General features: G+C 33.6%; 4 protein-coding genes across 5 annotated transcripts; 1 reads left to right on the top strand and 3 right to left on the bottom strand.

Moving 5' to 3' along the window:
- Positions 1–6,299: 6,299 nt before the first annotated feature.
- Positions 6,300–8,025, bottom strand: LOC135793627 (arginine kinase-like). Its single transcript, XM_065304656.1, has 4 exons — positions 7,892–8,025; positions 7,368–7,546; positions 6,669–7,319; positions 6,300–6,619 (listed from the first exon to the last, which is right to left on the bottom strand). Exons 1-4 carry the CDS (start codon positions 7,921–7,923, stop codon positions 6,369–6,371), a joined length of 1,113 nt encoding a protein of 370 aa, XP_065160728.1. The 5' UTR covers positions 7,924–8,025; the 3' UTR covers positions 6,300–6,368.
- LOC135793626 (U6 small nuclear RNA (adenine-(43)-N(6))-methyltransferase) lies at positions 7,967–9,968 on the bottom strand. 2 transcript variants are annotated; one of them, XM_065304655.1, is made up of 5 exons: positions 9,698–9,967; positions 9,279–9,642; positions 8,975–9,221; positions 8,614–8,914; positions 7,967–8,553 (listed from the first exon to the last, which is right to left on the bottom strand). In XM_065304655.1, exons 1-5 carry the CDS (start codon positions 9,800–9,802, stop codon positions 8,065–8,067), a joined length of 1,506 nt encoding a protein of 501 aa, XP_065160727.1. In that variant the 5' UTR covers positions 9,803–9,967; the 3' UTR covers positions 7,967–8,064. The 2 variants fall into 2 exon arrangements, with proteins under 2 accessions (XP_065160727.1, XP_065160726.1); XM_065304654.1 differs by having other exon boundaries at positions 8,975–9,642; positions 9,698–9,968.
- A 373-nt stretch (positions 9,969–10,341) lies between these two features.
- LOC135793628 (transmembrane protein 120 homolog) lies at positions 10,342–12,294 on the bottom strand. Its single transcript, XM_065304657.1, has 7 exons — positions 11,872–12,294; positions 11,689–11,807; positions 11,461–11,631; positions 11,089–11,399; positions 10,809–11,032; positions 10,602–10,751; positions 10,342–10,531 (listed from the first exon to the last, which is right to left on the bottom strand). Exons 1-7 carry the CDS (start codon positions 11,935–11,937, stop codon positions 10,502–10,504), a joined length of 1,071 nt encoding a protein of 356 aa, XP_065160729.1. The 5' UTR covers positions 11,938–12,294; the 3' UTR covers positions 10,342–10,501.
- A 2,010-nt stretch (positions 12,295–14,304) lies between these two features.
- RhoGAP1A (Rho GTPase activating protein at 1A) lies at positions 14,305–19,278 on the top strand. Its single transcript, XM_065306527.1, has 11 exons — positions 14,305–14,756; positions 14,836–15,071; positions 15,125–15,291; positions 15,349–15,490; positions 15,773–16,037; positions 16,111–16,743; positions 16,802–17,372; positions 17,429–17,789; positions 17,853–17,992; positions 18,048–18,294; positions 18,367–19,278. The coding sequence occupies exons 1-11, from the start codon at positions 14,487–14,489 to the stop codon at positions 18,554–18,556; spliced, it is 3,222 nt and encodes a 1,073-aa protein (XP_065162599.1). The 5' UTR covers positions 14,305–14,486; the 3' UTR covers positions 18,557–19,278.
- The last annotated feature ends 37 nt before the right edge of the window (positions 19,279–19,315 follow it).

Genomic DNA, 19,315 nt, shown 5'->3' with positions numbered 1-19,315 from the left:
GAGATAGTGTTCATCTAGTGCTCATCAAAATCACGTTTACACTCGAAAATTCCAAAAACCGGAAAACATAAGTTCATTGATACATTTTTAAATATTTTTAAAAGATAAGTAGTTTAACACACCTCCTACACTATCATAATCAATACAATTAATAATCAATCAGGCAATACTTGCTTATAATGATGCAATAATAATTTCCATTCTGTTCCAGATTACAAACTGTAACAAATCTGTATCATTGAAGTTTTTATTAATTTTCGTAATTGTTTTCGATTGTTATTCTATGAAACTAAGAGGAATGTGAACATTGATTGTTTCACTATGGAAAAATACAGCAAAATATTAATCTGTCACTTCCAATATGCTCCAAAGTGTAATGATTAACCGTTGTGCTTAGAAAATGAAAAGTGTTCATGTCAATTAGATCTTTAATCGATATTTAATCAGAGTACAATCAGGATATAACAAGTCATCTCGAATGTAAACAGATGATACCCGGTATAAAATTATAAAAACAATTGATACTAAATCAGATCTATTATAAAGAATAAAGTAAATGATAAAACACTTAAAATCCTTGAAATTACTTTAAATCAATGCAAATTTGATTTTGATTGTGATTGAGATTGTTGCGATACAAAGTAAATACCCGGTTGGCATTCCTCAAAAAACTTGACAATATTTGTGATTCATATGATAAAGTGATCTTAATGCGACAAGCATATTTGCTAGGAATTTATAAACGTTTATTTTCCATTATGTGCGCTTCTCAGAAAGCATAAAAGTATTTAAATGTAAATATCAGCCAAAAACTTTCTCACTTGTGGTTTTCTATAAAAATTAAAAATTTTCGTGATTTTTAATTTTTAATTCTTTTTTTGCTTCAATTCATGACAAAAAAAAATTATTTAAGTTAAATTTTTGAATAAATCGAAAGTGAAATTGAAACCAACCTCAAACATTCACAAAATTCCCAGTAAACCAAACAATTAACCATTATTAAGTAGTTATGTACGTGCATAATTACATTTGGCTCATTTTCATCACTGTAAATCAATTGCATTGCATTCGCCGATGTCGTTGCGTTTGTCAATTTATGCAAATCGAAGGTTTACACTTAACACTGGTGTCGGCATTCCGCAGCAACTAATTATGTGCATTTAATTGCACTCGAGACGTTCCGTTCCGAGTCCAGTTCATTAGCGCGTTAACAATTTTCCAACACGTGCTAATATTGTACCTGAACGAGTATACAGAGATCGTTATAAACAATGGAATGCCGGGAAGCTGCTCATGTTGAACAACAACATATTTTTACTGCTCCGAGTAATTTTCGGTTAAACGGTTATTTCCTCTGTTACGAAAACCAACTAAATCATTTTAATCAATCACGACTAATCAGTCATTGTACGCGGATAGAAAATGAAGGAGGTGGTATAAATTATGTAAATGTAATTTACAAAAAGGTTAAAACTCTAACCACAATGTAAAAAGTATTAAAAAATTTCAACGCAGATGCTTGTTGTGTCTGCAAAAAGCAGTGACCTTGTCAAAAATAATTACAATCGTGTGTTGTATTGTTTGCTCTTATTTAAATGTATATTTTTAGAGTGATATAAAGTAATAAATAAATAAAAACTTTCAAAAAATATGTTAATTTGAAAATAATGACTTGTGTTATTAAATTTACACAAACAATACAATTTTAAACGTTGCTAAACATTTCACACAGCTGATTTATTAATAATTGTAATGCGATTTAATCCAAAATCATTAAATCCAGAATGTATGCTGATAAAAAATCAGGAAAACCAATCAAAACTTGTTGAATGCATAATGTTTGCCGTTGGCAATCAGAATGGCTACTATTGAACTATATTAAAACGTTTAGACGTCACAAAATCGTTTTATTTATAACATTGGCTAATAAAGTGCATGTTGAATACAAATTCGATTCATAATTTAATCGCACAAGGCGAAAAGAAACACCAATTTATTTCGCTGATAGAAACTTAAATATTGTGTGTCTATTGATAAATATTGACGTCAATGTTAATAAAAAATACGGTAGTTGAGTTATGACAATACGCAATAGTTAATAGGTTTGTATCTGCGTCTGAGAGTAAAGATGTGATGAATTGTTTGTGCATAACCCATAACCTTTTTTCGGTTCTATAAATATACTCGCACCTGCTACAATTAAATAATAAACATAACATTTATTGAGATATTTTATTGTGTTGAATATGTTTTTGTGATTTTGTGTAAATTGTAGTTTGTTGGTGTATTTTAAATTGAAATATAAAATACGCAAAAGTATGTTGCGTGTGGGATAATTTGAAACGATTAACATTTTTGAACAAACGATCGAATTATTTACGAGCATCAGCAATGCTACATTCTGCTTTATTGTTACTACTGCACGTGTCGAAACACACTGTTGTAGAATTTTGAGCTGTAATTATTTAATTACTGGTTTTAATTAATAGGTTATTTGTTTAAATTAGTTTAATTATGTTGGTATTCTATTCAAAGTGTGATTTTAAATTTCAAGGCTTCGGTAGTTTTGATTTTAAAAGTGATAGGATTAAAGATATAATAAAATTATTAACAACCATCAGGAAAATGAAAGTATAAATTTGAATAATTTATAATTAAAATTTATTAATTTACCATAAAAAATAATTACTGCTCAATAATTTTTTAATCAAACTATAATAAATCAAAATAATTTTATATCGTATTATAATAAAAATGTTGAAATTATTAATTTGTATAAGAAAAATGTAAAAAAATATTTTCTTCTTCAATTACTTTCAATTTTCTTGCCTAAATTGCTTTAAACTTTATTCATTGTCATTTTATAAAAAATAACTATTACGTCTTCATAAAGAATAATGAAGTCACTAGTTTAAAAATACTTGCGCTTAATTTCGGGATTTACAGAGAATTACCGTCGCTGCTTACAAATGAAGCAAAGAGTGTCGAAGGGACGTCCTTGTCGGAATTTACGTAAACTTGGCCGACAAATTACCGGCAGAGAACAACACATTAGGCGCTCGCATGATGTGAATTAATATTTATTTACATTCGCGTTTTCTGGATCTTAACCACTAACTACATACGCTACATCCAACATAATGTCGCATTTAACATAATAATTCAAGCATACATTTTAGTCGATGTTTTTTAGAGGTCACTTTAATGTACAACTATGTGAAAAGCGTTTTAAAATCACTTATGATTCATTGAATAAATATATATTTCATTCTCGTAGCAAATAACGACTGGGAAATAAATTGCGTAAACCCGGATATCTAATCATTGTCAAAAGAAGAAATGAAGAAAAATTAAAGCAAAACTTAAAAAAAAATCAGTGTGTTGTTACCGTTTTTCCGAAATCAATCGCACTGCCGCAGTGAATATCAGAATCGGATCAGCAGTCGATTCAAAATTCGTTCTAGTCGTTTAGCATCCACCAGGAACAAGGCACAAATGCGCCAGACGAAATTCCAGTATAATGCAATAGCAATTGTCTACCAAAAAGGTACAACAGAAAATTTAATCATGAGATTTTAATGAAATGAGTCAATCACTGCTCAGATTTAAACTGGACCTGAACGCGGCTTATCAAAACTGTTATAATTTCCGCATGTATCCTTATATCGACTCATGTCAGCAAAAGTGAATTTTGTACTGAATTTAACGGAAAATTTATCGTTTTTTGTTCAAAGCTGTTAACTTTAGTATAAATTGTAACAACAAACATATTAAAATATTTAAGTGTGTAATATGTACGGTACACAAGTAAAAATACGAATCATGGTTTAGGTATGTAGAAATATTTCAACGCAAAAAATCAACACTAAAAACCTTACACCGCAAAATAAAAAAACAAATTCAAATGTCGCCAATGTCATGACTAACATGAGTAACACACACACATGGTTATTATTTCACCTAGAATGTTACAAACAATACCTGCTCTTACAAATGTCTACTCGTTGATATTATAATAATTAACACCTTAAAATCCAAGTACATATTCATTGTGCTGTGGCATTTTATGTACATATCGGCACATGTACATTTGTTTGGGTTTCTTCGGCGTGAGTTGAAAAAACAAAACATGATCATGTCGTGGTCATTACTGTTTCTTTATCGTCAACATGTGTACTTTCCATATCCATTAAACAACGCATCATAAAAACGTGTTAGTTAGACAATAACATATTTAATGAATGGAAGATTTTTGTTATCACGATGCGCTGGACACTGCACGTAAATCCGACGTTTCTCACCTGTGCTACTACGATTAATCTATTGTAATTATCGCTTTGGATGGGAATCTTTCCATTGTGATGTGATTTACTACCAAATTGAAGCAAATTACTGCAACTACTGCGCATTAACTGTATTAACATATCAAAATCTTGTTTTTGTTTCGCATCAATTCATCTAAATCATTCTGAAATATTAATTACGCGATGTGTAAATTGAGAAGTGAGGAGAAGTAAATTATTTTTTTACAATTTAGTTTTATCTGTAAATCTAAATCAATTTAAAATACAATGCAAATAAATTCTATCATCTGTACAATATGTTGAAATAGATTAGATTTTATCAATGTGATTAATAATTAATTAATAAACAATTTCTTAGAAAACCACTAGGAAGTAGCAGAAAGGTTCTTTATAGCAAAGATTAAAGCAAATTTGCATGTGCTGTGCATGTAACGCGTCGATCACGATGTTTATGCGCACACAAGTGCTATTAAGTCGAGTGCTGATTACGATTACACAATCGCACGCCTCACAAATAAAAAAAAATTATGTGTGGAGTTCAAACTCGGTAGAAGTGAAACCTTCAGAACACTGCACTGCGAGAGTATGAGACGAAAGTAGTATCAGCAGTATCAGAAAAAAATTATCAAGCATCCCCCTTGGCAATTTTTTCTTACGAATAAAAAATTCATCTCTCAGATTTCCGTTTTAACTATCCTATCTTATAGAGAATAATCCGTAGATTAAGATCCTAATTATCTCTTTTAGTTTACGAGATAATCGCAATTGTAAAAAAAAATCATGTGTGCAGTTCACACACGGTAGAATTTAAACCTTCGGAACACTGCCCTGCAAGAATTGCTTTGAATGCTTCAGAATAGAAATACAAATGCAGTGGAAAAGAATTTGATCGACGTGCGAAGAAATGGAGAATTGAGAATATGTATGTCGTAGGCCTTGAATCGAAGCGCTCGCACATGAAGAACAACATAATCCGAGTTCAATCAGCTGTGAAGTTTATTAAGTTTATAATATCAGCTGGTTGTGTTACACTCAACAGCTGTAATTATAAATAATGCGCGTTTGCGTTCGTAACAATCATCACGCCTTTTGAACGTGAACCTGCTACTTGTACCTGATGTTTTTCTGTGTGTTCTGTGTGCATGCATTGATGTAACGTTTGAATGTGAACATACGCAAATGACTACAAAGCGGTATACTGCAACTCAACCACGGTGAAGGTTTCGATTAATTATATAAATTTACTATAGTTATAGGGTAATGAATATTGCATTATGGTAAAATTTGCATAATTTACTTTTTATTTAGTTTTTAAAAATGCAATTTTTCTTTACCTATTAAAACTATGCATTGCAAACTTTTACTTCACTGCCATGACAGTAAATTGCCATTTCAATGCCCTTTATCTAATGAATATAATAGCAGTTTCAATGCGCCACTATATAATTTTATTAATTTATTTTTGACATTAACTCTACTTCTGCAAAAAAAAACTATGTGCGTTTTAAACTGAAGCCGAACTCGTGCGTTATGTGGAATTTTACCTTGTGCTATTTGAACCCGAACCTCATTAATCGGTAATTACTGTCTAGCGTCTAGTACCCGACGAGTTAGTCGCTGCTACATGTCCCAGATGAATAATCTCGATTGGTAAATCAATTATGGCAGCATATACCAACTGCAATACACATTGAAGTAGTCGGCGCTTGACCTAGGATATTTGGTCTGCACCACTACTACACAAACTCCTTCTAAGAGATATGTTAGAGTGAATGTTTATATTGTTTACAATGATTTTATTAGATTGAATGGCGGAATGCCATAAACTATTCCAGGCATTTAAATCACCACCAGTGACATCTGAGACATTGTGAAAGGATGCACACAACTGGAAAGTGTAATTATACCTTATTTACTATGACATAACTTATTTGTTTATTTGTCTAGTTGTTTTTGTTTATTACTCAACTAGTACTACTTTATGGGAAAGGTAGATGTAGTTCAATGTTTTATTTCTTACTTGTTGTTTACATGAAATAGTTGTATAGTTGCAGGATGTGAAATTTATTCATCTCCGGATTCTTCATGTTTAATCAATTCCCTTATACCATCGCTCATTTCTTTAATGGCCATAAATTCAGTCAGACCAAGACGACGTTTATTTGAAATATCATAGACGTTATCCACTGATTCAGTGTGTTCTCCTTCGGTACCACGCACTTGCAGATTATATCGTCCAGCGATTTCCTCTAATTTCGTTCGGTTTGCTGCTAGATGTGGTAGACTAATGTGAACAGAAGCGCGTATAGCCGTTCCTAAAAGAAATCTGATGAAGTATTTGAACTCAAGATATAATTTACGTACCTATGTTAGTGGGACAAGATGTCAAATACCCGTACTTATCATTATGTGCAAATTCCATGCACGTTTCTAAATATTCAGCGCCTTCTTTTAGGCGCTTGTAAACAGCCATAATATCACCACCCTTTTGCATAGAAATTATACGCATGTGATCTTCTTCGTTTATCCATACAATAAAGGTTTTACTAGGATTATAGAAAATGCCTCGACCAGTGGGCCAAAATCGACATATTTTTGCTGCTGTAAGGAAACGATCACCTTCTTTGAACAAGTAATGATCGTCGACTAATTTCTGTTGTTCAGTAGGTACCAAAAGTTTCAATGGATAATAGGTGCCTTGAAGTTCGCCCTGGAAACTGTTTACCGCCATTGAGATCTTCTGCTCCAACTCTTTGTAATCATCTTCGGTCATCTTGGCAGCAAAAGGATAATCCTTGATAGAACGTCCAGTACGTACTCGTGTACTTATAATATACTTATTGGAAGGATCAATGTTAGAAAATGCGACCGGATCGCCCCAACATGATGGCGGATGCTTGCTGTTTTTAAATGAATGATATTCAGCTATTAGAGGATTGAACAGCTCATGAAAAACAGTGTATGCATCTGCATCCGGTGCATATAATCCTACTCCAGAATCCAGATTAGCAGCTCCTAAAAATATAATTTCAGTATCTCAACAAGTGTTTGATTATGTTTTACCTGACTGAATGCAGTCTAGTAAAGTGGAACCCATTGGGGTCGTTATATCCTTTAACTTTTCATATGTTTCTTTTGTTAAATGTTTTTTGACTAACGATTTTGAGTTGCTATTTGATATTGTCTTGTAGGCTTGTTCAATTTTGGCAGCGACTTCAGGTTGAATTCGGCCTTTACCACACCTGAAACGGCAATCATCGCATCCAGCCATAATGAATTTTGCAACTATTTAAACTATTTGAAATTAATGGAGAATTTTGAAAATGGGGCCGAAAATTATTTTGCGTGTGATTTTAGGTACTTAACAATTTTGATTGACATTACATTTTTTCAAAATGTCAAGTAAATAGGTATTAAACAAAAAATAGTTATTGTTTACAACTATTGATGTTATTTTGACTAGACTGGGACAATAACATGATGTTTGAGTAATAATTCATTGTGATCTGTCATTAGTGGTGGTGATGTGAGTATCGATTGCGAAAATTCGAACAATTTGCGATTTTTCTTGCTTTCGATTTGGTTACCTTTGCCATAACATTGCCGTGCGGGAGAACATGATGAAGTGCCGCTAGTATATTATTAAATTAATAATCTCCTAATTTTCCTGTTAATAATAAGAAACATAACGTTTATTCTTACAAAAATAGAACTAATGATTACAAATCAATAAAAATTAAACTATTCGTTTCCATAGTATTTATAATTTTAAATTATTCTTCAAATACTGGAGAATTTGATGTAAAACATCACGATTTCCATGTCCATCGTTCCAGCTCAGCTCAATATTAATATTATTCGCATCTTTAAACATAGAAATCTTAGCGGATAGTAGTAAATTCCTACGTACAATTGGATTTTCATCACTTTCAGCACCGGTCTTAAATCTCTTGTTATTGTAATACCCTTCGTCGTCATCAAGCTCTCGCTTTTTAGGGCTTTTCACTTTCATTTGTTCGATTAATTCTGTTGTTCTTTCTACTCCTGCATTCATGGGAGAATTTTGGTTGCCCAAGGTTTCTATTCCACTATCATCCATTGATGGTGACTTTGATTCGTTAGAATCATTCGAACTGTTGCCAGCTCTTTGGGCAGCCCGTCGCTTTCTACGCTGATGTTGCCAAGTATTTTTCTTCGCTTCAATATCATAGGAATACAGAATTTTCGTTTGTTTAACTCTAAAATCAAACTAGAAAGAAGCAAATTTAGTATGAAACTTCAACAGTAACTTGAATTTAATTATATGTACCTCTAACTCTGTAAATATATCTTGAAGTTTAATATGTACATCATTTAATGTTACAGTTTCTGGCACATTTGTTATTTGATACTGAAATGATGTATTTTCCTTCTTTTGTTTACGTTGTACAGCCAAAGTAGTTTCAGGTACTTTACGCAAATCTATATCACAAAACGTCCACGCTAAGCCCCAGCGTGTTGTATTGCCTTGGCAAAATTCAGTCTGTTTGAAACTAACAACATCTACATCTCTCAAAAGTTTCTTTAACGGCGCTAAACTGGAAGCATGGCCAATCATTGTTGTATAAACTCTGAAATAAGTCAATAATATTATTTTCATATTCACATGAAATAAATGTGTCTCAACTTGCTTGATTTTTGTTTGTATTGTTTGGCTCTCTTTGATCATTCTTGAAATAAATTCAACTTCTCCACCATGTGCAACAATTTCTTGAGGAGCAGCAACGAAAGCATTTTTAGGCCTTGGTCGTGAATGTTTTCTTGATTTAAATTCAAAGATTACTTCTTGGTGAGAGGCAAAAAATGGTGGGTTGCACATTACAAAATCATATTCATTTGTGATGTGATCAAAAAACGCATCTTTTGTAACTTTTTGAACTAAAATATTGCAATTTGAAATAAATGTTACATTTAAACTTAAATTGATATCACTACCTTCAATTAAAACTTCTAATTGGTTTGCCACAACATTATTTCTTGCAAATTCTATAGAATTGTCATCAATTTCAGTTGCTAACATATGCCATTTATTTTTGCTAGCAGCAATTAGAGGATAAACACAAGATGCACCTGTACCAATATCAATACCCTTAATGTCCCTTGTCTCATTTATTGGAATTGATATCTCCATTAAATCTTCAATCCATAGAATGTAATTTAATCTCAAAGGTATAGTTGGAATTAGTTTGTTCAAAGGTATTTGTACATCAAGCCCAAAATCTTTTTTCAGTAATGTGCATGTGAGTGACCTTAGAGCTTCAAGATTTTTGAAATCAATTGAAACTTTACCAGATAATTCCTACAATTAGAATTTAACGTCAATCAGTTAATATTGAACATCATCCCATATTTACCTGTTTTACATGCTGACGAAAATCTGGATAATCTATTGCTAATTGTTTAAAATTCGGTGGAGTTTTATAAATGTTACGCGGATGCATGTACTTAGTCATTGACATTATGAGTGTCTTAAATGTTAAATAAATATTAACTATTAAGAATTTATTATTAAAATAGACCAACTTGAAAAAATAGTAGACTTCTCATTCGAAGTGCACTTGAAAACGCAAAAAGAAACGGACTTCGGCAAGTTTGTGAGGTTAGCTAGCAGGCAACCACAAGTTCTTCATTTGAAATACTCTCAAAAGTATAAAGTACTCTCAATTCAAACATACAACAATAAATAAATAAATTAATATTATATAATGTTCATTTTTCTATTTTATTTACGGGTATGATAAACTGATAAAGTTTTTCTCTAACGTTAACCTTTTTTTAGTATTCAAAAACGCACAATTTCATGTAAAAAACGAAAACAAAATTTCCCGCGCAAGGGGTTGAGCTGCATATTACAAACACACGAATACCCTGAGATAAAGGAGTGGGAACTTAAAAAAGCAATGGTTTCCAAAGGGCTGTGCGCACTTTGCTAATCCAAACGAAGTTGTAATACTGCACCGTTCGTAAAATACCTTCTATTCTTTTCACAAGTCTAATATCTAATTTGCAGCTGTTTAATATCAATAAAATAAATTACATATACACACTTAATGGGACTAAATAAAAATATGCAATTTTCTTATACTAATAAGTTTAAAACACTTATGAAGTTTGTTTGAATACCATTTGTCTTTATAGTAGGCCAATACGTTCGTCGTCTACTCATTCTTCTTTCCATTATTACCATTCTAAAACAAACACACAAGTAAATATCCCAATAGAGTAACAATTAAACGTATATATCAATTTTGTAAATACCTCACGGACTTTCTTCGACAATTGACTAAGAAAATCGAGGATCGAATACTCATTCTTCATCTTCTCCCACTTTTTGCTAGGAATTACCATTAACGTTGTCACCGTATTACCCGTAAATATAATCAAGAAAATAACGCTCAAAACATACACCTACAATATAAATTATTAAGCACAATCATTATTGAACGCAAGTTGAAATAAACTTACATGCCAAGTTGCAGTAGCTTCATAACTTAACTGAAACAAAACGTAAGCATTGTACAATTGGAATAAGTAGCCGCCAAACAAGAACGGAATGAGGAAGCTTAATCCACGCCACATCCAAGAGTGGAAACCTTCGATCGTAATATCCATGTTGTGTCGTTCGCCAAGTGCTTTCAATCGATACAATACACCACTCTGATAAATAAACTGTAAATACTGGACGACGCCTACAATAAAACAATAGTTATACCTTGTTTTAGTACAGAAATTTTAAAGCACTTACTGATATAAGCATTGAAATACATAAATTGAGTCCTAAACTGATTCCAGGTAATCATATCAGGCCAAATGAGTAAGATGCCAGCAGCAACAGTAGAAATAAAGTGATGCATTCTCCACCATCCCTTAATCCTGGATCCATTCACCTTTAATATACTTTCACGGATAGTTAGGGTACAATAGTACCAGACAAGTAGAAAAATATAAATCAGTTCCAACGGTCGAAAATTGAAGATGATGTTTAAAGCAGCCAGAACAAAACTTATTATGCTTATTATAAGTTTGAACTTTTCATATTCATCTTTATATTTAAACCTGCAATACTCAATTGAATCACATTAGTAACTCATATAGAACATTAACTTTATATCTATACTTTTCTTCCTTATTTAGAATGGACACATTTACATTGCCCAAAATAATTTTTAAGTAAACTCCATTCTGTTTTGGCAAAGTCTGCTCAATGTGATATAAATGAGCTGACTGTTTGATTAAATTTTCCTCCAATTCTTTAATCTTCTCTGCATTCTCTGCTGTTCTTGGTACACTATAAAGAAGTTTTTTGTATTAAAATTGTTTAAAAAAGATGTTCCAATTGGACTACCTTTTAAGGTTTTGTTTAATAATGTCCATTCGATATTTTTGGTGATGAATTCCATCTGTACATTTTTTCTGATACCCGGCCAATTCATTTAACTTTTCTTGGTACACTTTATTGGAGTTCTACAACATAAAGTAAAGGATATTTATCATTAAGTTGGTTTTCAATATCTTTAAAATGTCTAACCTCCAATTGCTTGTAATCAGTTGCTAGGTCCTTCCACTCGGCGAAAACGTCCACGGAGTCGCACATTGTTAATCGAATTGAAATGCACTTTGATATGGCAATTAATTAGCTAGTACACGATTCACTTGGCCACGAAATGAAATGAAGCGTACGTTCCAGCTCGGCGTTTATTTAATAGCGGCTCCGCGATATCTGGCGGTGCTAATCATGTATAATCTGCGTGGTGCCTGATGACAATTGATAAACCTTGAACTTAAGCACCTATTTACGCATTTTATCGTCGTGGATCAAAATTGATAGGTTTTGATTGTTCAAACGTTTTTTACAACTTATTTAATTACTACAAAAATGATTACTACACGAAATCGTCATCATGGTTAGTTGAACAACTATTAGGCAACCAACAAGTCAGCGAACCACTTCTTGAATCTTCTGGAATCCTTAAAATTGTGAACAATATATTGAACTCGTTCAGAGTTTATATATTGATAATACTTTAGGAATTTAGACCCCTGGACTGATTAGATAACAGCGTTTGTCACAATATGATCCTTACAATTGTAAATTGTTGTCACTGATGCGTTTAATCACTATGGAAAAACGTGTTGCATAAAAATAGATACATAGATAAATATAGCGTGCGCAAAGTATCTTTCTCCCTTTAATGAATTGTAATTAATAATAGTAAAATAATAATTTTCTAATTTAGTATGTGTAGCATTTTGTATTTATTATTACTCACTTTTCAATCATCTAAACCAAAACATTTCTTTACTTACTATACTATCTTACTTAAATTATTAAGATAAGCTTTAGCGTCTTATGATATAATACATATTTATGGTTTTACGATCTTCCACTGTTGAAGATTATTAACACGCAAAAAGTAGTAAATCCAAAACGGATATCCGTGATTATGCCAACAAACTAAAAATTGCATTCCAAATTAAACACACATTTTATTGTGGCCTGAAAAGCTGTGTAAGTAAAAGTAAACACCAAAATTCTAATCCATTATTAACGAAAACACGCAATAAGTCGGGTTTTTCATAAGCGTGTTTTTTGCGTGTTCTTTGCGTGCTTTGGAAATGTACAAATGAATAGTTTAATACCATTATATGAACAATATAATAATATTCAACTAATATTTTAATTATTATAAAGCAATTTACGAAAGTTTGAGTAATAAATTACTTCGTATAAATACAGTTTTGCTTCATATTTCTATTTCAAAAATTTCACAACCCATCACAACAAAAGAAAATGCTTTAACCATTTTTTACATAAATTCCAATTTTATCTTCACGCAGCAACTGAACAGAATAAATTAATGCACTTTAATTTATATAATAAAAAACACGTAGATATCTTAGTCAGACGCAATACCAGCCAGTACACACCGGCTACACTGTTTAGTTTCTAGTAGATTGAAGTAAAATAAAAGAAAGTGCCCGCTGTACCGTGGATGAGCACATGAGCACTACGGAATATAGCAAACAAAGCGGGCGCGTACTGAATTGTAGAACGAAATGTACAAACAACAAACAGAAGAAGCGCTTAATATGTATATAGAACGAATAAAAATATGAACAACTTTGCGCATTGCTTACTGGCTGGCTGCCTCTCTTTAACACGTTTGGTAGCGAGGCAAATCAGTTAAATTGTAGAATGCGCAATGAATGGGTCTTCTATTAGACTATAGCATAAAAGTGTTTGCGGCTGTGATTGAATAAGTAATGCAATAAAAAAATAATAATATCCCAGCAAAACAGTTTAAAGATCAAACAAAAATATCACAATGTGATTTAATCTCTAAAATTTATGTTATTACATTTTGTTGTGATTTTAAAGTTTTAAGTGCAATGTGTAACAAGTTGAACGCACGTAATTGGATTATAATCATGTCTATATTAATGAAATAACACAGCATATGGAAAAACAGGTATTAAACAAGTTTATATCAATTTGTGTATCAGAACAAAACGTTCAAAGATTTGTACTAAATGTTTACTTTGTAATTGAAAATGGAACTGACAGTAACAGAATTTGATAGTGCAATATTTGTACATAGTTTTGATGTAAAGTTAGATTTCTAAGAATATTTATATTTTTCTTACTTTTTATTTAGTTCTGCATTTTTTACATTAATATTTTTATCGTCTGCTAAAGCCTTCATCAACATACTTGCCAGTTAAAATGAGAACTTTGCCAAAACCAAAATACGATTATGTTGAATTTAGTTGTGCACTTCGCAGCATTCAATTATTATTGCTAAAAACAAACAAGATCATTTCTATTTTAAATTTGCCGCTTCCCTAGAATCGTCTCAGAACGCCGGCGACGCCTAGAAGCGATACAACCAAGTTCGAAACATTCACCTGCACTCCACTCTCCTGATTGGCCCGCCTGCTGCTTGCTTTGCTCTGCCGCCTGCCGGGACTTGTTGTAGTCATTTGTATGTAAACCGTGAATAATGAGACCGACACCGCCGTGATTGCAAATTGGGTGTAATTGCAAGTGTATCGTGTTTACAAATGTGATCGCGACTTCAACTCCAGTGTGAACTGTTAGTGAATCGCAAAATGTTCGATCGGCGGCTGCTGTAATCGGTCGAGATGAGCGTGTTCGGTGATTTTCAGCAGGTTTGGGCGCAGAGATGTCCTGGCAGTGCGCTGCCCAGCGCCTGGGAGGAAGATATCCGAGCCAATCTGGAGAAACACAAGCAGAAAGTGAAGAATCTGCAGGAAGAACTTGTTAAGGAGGAGACCTATGTGGAGTATCTTGAGCGACTATTGTCCGACATCGAGAAACGTAAAGAACCCGAAAATTTGACTGACCAAAATGTTGATACACCCATTTCCCTTATCTCTGAAACCATATCTAAGGTAAATAATACTTGCAGCTGTATTGACAAAAATCCAAGTTGAGAGTAATGCGTCATTTTTGCTTGTTAATTATTAATAGGAAGCACCTAAAACTGAACCAAGTGCACCACCATCAGAGTCACCTCAGGATCAGGAGACTTCTGTTGACAAGTGCATTAGTGAACTATCTGCAACATTGAAGAGCAAGAAGGGAGATGAACTGATTGAGGACTTGCAGGATCCCAGTAGCTTTGTAACTGTCATTGAAATCAATGGACAGAAGAATAACTTGTCTGCATCACCACCTTCTCCAGCAACAAAGCAACAACCACCAATGTAAACATTTCAATGATTGAATATGAATTAACATTAAGCAAATCTATTTTTAGACCACCAGCAAAGCCAAAAGTAAAGCCAGCATTGATGAAAGAAGATTCAACTTCAATTGGTGGAGGCAGTGTTGATTCTATGTTATCTTCAAATGAGAATTTGAATGCAATTGATGAACCCTATTATGATATTGTTGCACCAGAAACTGAAGGGTCTATTCTAAAAAGTATTGTTTCTAAATTTAAATTTAAAACATAGTCCTAATGTTTTGTTAATATTACAGGTGGCAGTTCCAGTACTGAAAATGTATTTTCCAATTCAAGTACGTTGCCGCTTCATGCAAAAAATAGCATTCTGAGTGCAGAGATTGAACCACAATCGCCTGAACCACAAGGAAATTACGTTAACATCGAATATTTTATTCTGTAAGTGTCATTGTTTACTGCAAATTTAACAGCTTATTGTTGTTATCTTTGATTACTAGTTTTTGATAGCAAATTAAACATGTTATAAAAATAGCAATGCATCGCGCTTAATCATGATTCATGCGTCTTTCCTTTTTTTGTGGTAATGCGTAGTAGCTGTAGATTACTTTTAAGTGGCTTATTATTAGTATCTTCTAGATTTTAATTAATGCAGAGATTGTTAATAACACATTTGAAGCAAGTGAATGACTATTATTAAAAAGATATTTCAAACTTTCACAGGAAAAATGGTGGTCATGCAAGTGAAGATGAAGACGAAGCGTTTACAGACGGTGCTCCCATGCGCCAAGGCAATGATAGTGGTTCGTATGCAAGCTCGAGTTCGCTGGAATCATCGACTCCTGCAACACGACGCAAGTTCAGCCAAGTTAGCCAAACTGACAGCGAACGCGGAGAAACAGAACGATCACAAATGTACAAGAGTCTTGTTATGAACATTATTGATAGTGAGACTAATTATGTGGAATGGTTATATGTCCTGATAGTGGTGCGTTGAATTACTTTCAAACTTTTAAAAATTTAACTTGAAAATATGATTTCATGAATATTTTTCTTTCCAGTACATGAAGGCAATTGAAGGGTCTTTGAAATCATCACAGCCGGTGATGTCAAGCACCGAATACGACACAATTTTTTACAAAATACCAGAAATTCACCAAGTGCATACTGCATTTCTAGACGCTTTAAAGAAACATTCCAATAACTGGCATACCAGAGTAGGCGACGCATTTAAATTGATGGCAGCCAATTTGGAGCTATATGGCGCATTCCTATCCAACTATGGTAGGGCGGTTGACACTGCAAAGAAATGTTCCGAAACAAATCTACGTTTCGCGGAGATTTCGAAAAATATTACATGCAAGCAAGTTAGCAAACAGCAATCTGTGTCGCTGGAAGAGCTACTGCACAAGCCGGTCGCACGCATGCAGAAAAACACTTTAGTATTATACGACCTTGTGAAATTGACACCGACTACATCTCCTGATTACATCGTCTTCATGGAGGTGCTGTACGAAGCGCAGAAATTTTTGGATCAGTTCAACATGATTCAAACCAAGTCCATGTTCCCGGCCAACGACCGTGCCCAACGACGTCTAGTCAAAAATTCGTTCATCGTTGAAAACGTCGACGGCGGCAGAAAATTGCGACATTTGTTTCTATTCAACGATGTTATCGCATGTGCCAAGTATAAGGTAAGCGGCATTCTATTCAAATTTAATTACACGTGTTATTGATATGTTTGTTTCGCAGTCCACGGGTCGCAGCGAGAAGTACACTTTTGAACTGAAATGGTTTATTCCAGTCGAGGATATTGTCATTCTCGAGGAGGTAACTGCGAATCCACACGAAGTTCCCGCTTCGGAGTTGGTTTCGTTGAAATCGCAGGCATCAAATGCTCGCGATCAAATACGTCAAGAAGATAAAAATGCGGAAGACAAGAAAGGGCGTGTTAGTCGCGGCGGTGAAAAGGTCCGAAAGCGGTTGTTGGATCTGGAAAGTCAATTGGTTCTCAAGTTTCCCAACTTAATGTTCCGCATTAAGCAAAAGCAAAGTCCGAAGATTTACACGTTCTTCCAGTCATCGGAATTCGAACGCACGCAGTGGATTGAAACGATCAACACACTGCAGAAGACAAGCAGACCACCGACGCCAAACAGCAACTTTACTATGCTGGAATTACAAACGTGGATTACCGCATGTCGGGCATATTTAAAGACTAACATGGGCTCGTATCTTCTACGAAGTGGTCACGACGAGAGTTTACTTGTTGGCGATTTGCATATCACCGTACATGACTTGAAGGGATTACAATTTGCAGCTGGTAATTAGTTGTTTTGCACAGTTTTTCCTTATCACTCATACAATTTCTTGTTTCAGATGTTTTTATATGCATTGAAGTAGACTTCTACGGTCATTTTTGTCGTAAAGCTAAAACTAAGATGATTTGCAATACTAGCACTCCGTCGTGGGATGAAACATTTGTGATTGACTTGGAAGGGTGTGAAAACCTACGCATATTGATTTACCGCGAGAATGGATCGAACGTTACTCTTATTGGCAAATTCACTCAGCAATTGAGTCGCTTCTGGTTGAAGGAAACCCTAGTCGAACGTAAAATCAACGTATCTGGGATTATACTGCGCTATGCTGTCAAGTTTATGCCGTTTGAGGTAACTTTACGCCGCGTGCCCGGTAAAGGTGGGCCATTGTTCGGAGAAAAAATTCAACAAGTTTGCAAGTACGTAAAAACTATCAAAATCTAACTGAAATTAGGTTTCTAACTTATTATTTATTGCAACAGGAGACAAAAACGTGATATTCCGTTTATTGTGACTGCGTGTGTTCGAGAAGTTGAAAGACGTGGCATGTCGGAAGTTGGCATATATCGCGTGTCAGGGTCTGCTTCTGATTTGGCCAAATTGAAGAAATCATTTGAATCAAGTGAGTTTGACATTATCAAATTAGTATTCTGATATACACCGAGTTGTTTTTACAGATTCATATGAGGCTGAACAATTTCTGAAAGAAGTTGACATACATTCCGTAACGGGCATTCTGCGTTCATACTTGCGCGAGTTACCAGAAGCATTATTTACTGACTCATTGTATCCGGTACTGTTGGATACTTTTAACAAATCTAACGAAAATCTAACAAAACGTACTGAACTTTTGCGTGAAAACTTTAAGAAACTGCCAAAGGAAAACCAAGCAACAATTGAGTATATATTAGACCATTTGATAAAGTAAGTTAACTCACTCACCACATAATTAGGACCCGTTGTTAACTAATTTGGTGCGTGTGTTTTTGTTTTCAGGATATTTAAACACGAAAACGAGAACAAAATGTCGTTGCACAATTTGGCCACCGTATTCGGACCGACTTTACTACGTCCAGGCGGTAAGCTCGACAAACAGAAGAGTCAATTGGCTTCCGAAACAATAGACGTGATGGCACAGGCCGGTATTTTGTACTGTTTTTTACAAGATAGAAGGACGGACTGCTAGAACATCGTGCCTTCGTATTTTATTATAATCTAAATATTTATACAGTCACACCTATACACACGCAAATTTGTACAATGAAGAACGCTACCAATCGTAATACTTTATTTCCAGTACTATTATCTTTAAGTAGATCGTTACACTACTGTATTGATATGATAAGTACTATTCCATAGATGATAATTAATTCGCGGGACAACCGTAGTTCGCAATATGAGTAAAACAATGTCTTGTAATATGAGTGTAGTATGTTTAGTCTAAAATAGGTATAATTTATATGTTATTAGACGACGTATCTTTATTTATACATATGTTAATTATGTATCATTTAGTATCGATTTAGAACTGAGCTATACGCGATCAAGCTTTTTTTCTTTTCGTTATCACCGATATTTTTTTCTAATGTTTGATTAAAGAAAAACGATTCAACGCAAGACTGAGAAGTGAAACATAATGGAAACCAACCAAGGAAAATATGATAGCTATTCCCTCCAAATCTATTATTAATCAGTAATACATCTAATGTTTTCTATTTTTCGTTTTGTAATCATTCGACTGTCGAAGCTGCAGCTCTTGGGAATTACGAGGAAAATGCCAGGAGGCTTATTTAATTTGGTTTATAGATTGGATCATGTGAATTGTACTAGTGCATTTTATGTCACATAAATAATTGTAAATTTCTATCATGATTTGTCTGCCAAATAAAGGGAAAATCGCAAAATAAACTATTATTCCATCAGAACTTTCATCAACCACGCAGAT

Source organism: Atheta coriaria, unplaced genomic scaffold, assembly GCF_025399875.1.
Source record: "Atheta coriaria isolate IRGN ID8LTWV9N9 unplaced genomic scaffold, Caltech_Dcor_3.1 hic_scaffold_6_pilon, whole genome shotgun sequence".
Classification (NCBI taxonomy): domain Eukaryota; kingdom Metazoa; phylum Arthropoda; class Insecta; order Coleoptera; family Staphylinidae; genus Dalotia; species Dalotia coriaria.
The sequence above is the reverse complement of the archived record's forward strand: the minus strand, read 5'-3'. Positions and strand labels throughout refer to the sequence as shown.

Coding starts and splice junctions, on each gene's coding strand:
- LOC135793627 (XM_065304656.1), bottom strand. CDS start 7,923: ATGTTCTCCCGCACGGCAATGTTATGGCAAAG. Junction 7,320..7,367: donor ACTAGACTGCATTCAGTCAG/GTAAAACATAAT, acceptor TTATATTTTTAG/GAGCTGCTAATCTGGATTCT. Junction 6,620..6,668: donor ATCTTGTCCCACTAACATAG/GTACGTAAATTA, acceptor GATTTCTTTTAG/GAACGGCTATACGCGCTTCT.
- LOC135793626 (XM_065304654.1), bottom strand. CDS start 9,802: ATGTCAATGACTAAGTACATGCATCCGCGTAACATTTATAAAACTCCA. Junction 9,643..9,697: donor TTCGTCAGCATGTAAAACAG/GTAAATATGGGA, acceptor TTCTAATTGTAG/GAATTATCTGGTAAAGTTTC. Junction 8,915..8,974: donor ACAATACAAACAAAAATCAA/GCAAGTTGAGAC, acceptor GACTTATTTCAG/AGTTTATACAACAATGATTG.
- RhoGAP1A (XM_065306527.1), top strand. CDS start 14,487: ATGAGCGTGTTCGGTGATTTTCAGCAGGTTTGGGCGCAGAGATGTCCT. Junction 14,757..14,835: donor TCTCTGAAACCATATCTAAG/GTAAATAATACT, acceptor AATTATTAATAG/GAAGCACCTAAAACTGAACC. Junction 15,072..15,124: donor ACAAAGCAACAACCACCAAT/GTAAACATTTCA, acceptor ATCTATTTTTAG/ACCACCAGCAAAGCCAAAAG.
- LOC135793628 (XM_065304657.1), bottom strand. CDS start 11,937: ATGTGCGACTCCGTGGACGTTTTCGCCGAGTGGAAGGACCTAGCAACT. Junction 11,400..11,460: donor ATTCTAAATAAGGAAGAAAA/GTATAGATATAA, acceptor TGAGTATTGCAG/GTTTAAATATAAAGATGAAT. Junction 11,033..11,088: donor GTATTTCAATGCTTATATCA/GTAAGTGCTTTA, acceptor GTTTTATTGTAG/GCGTCGTCCAGTATTTACAG.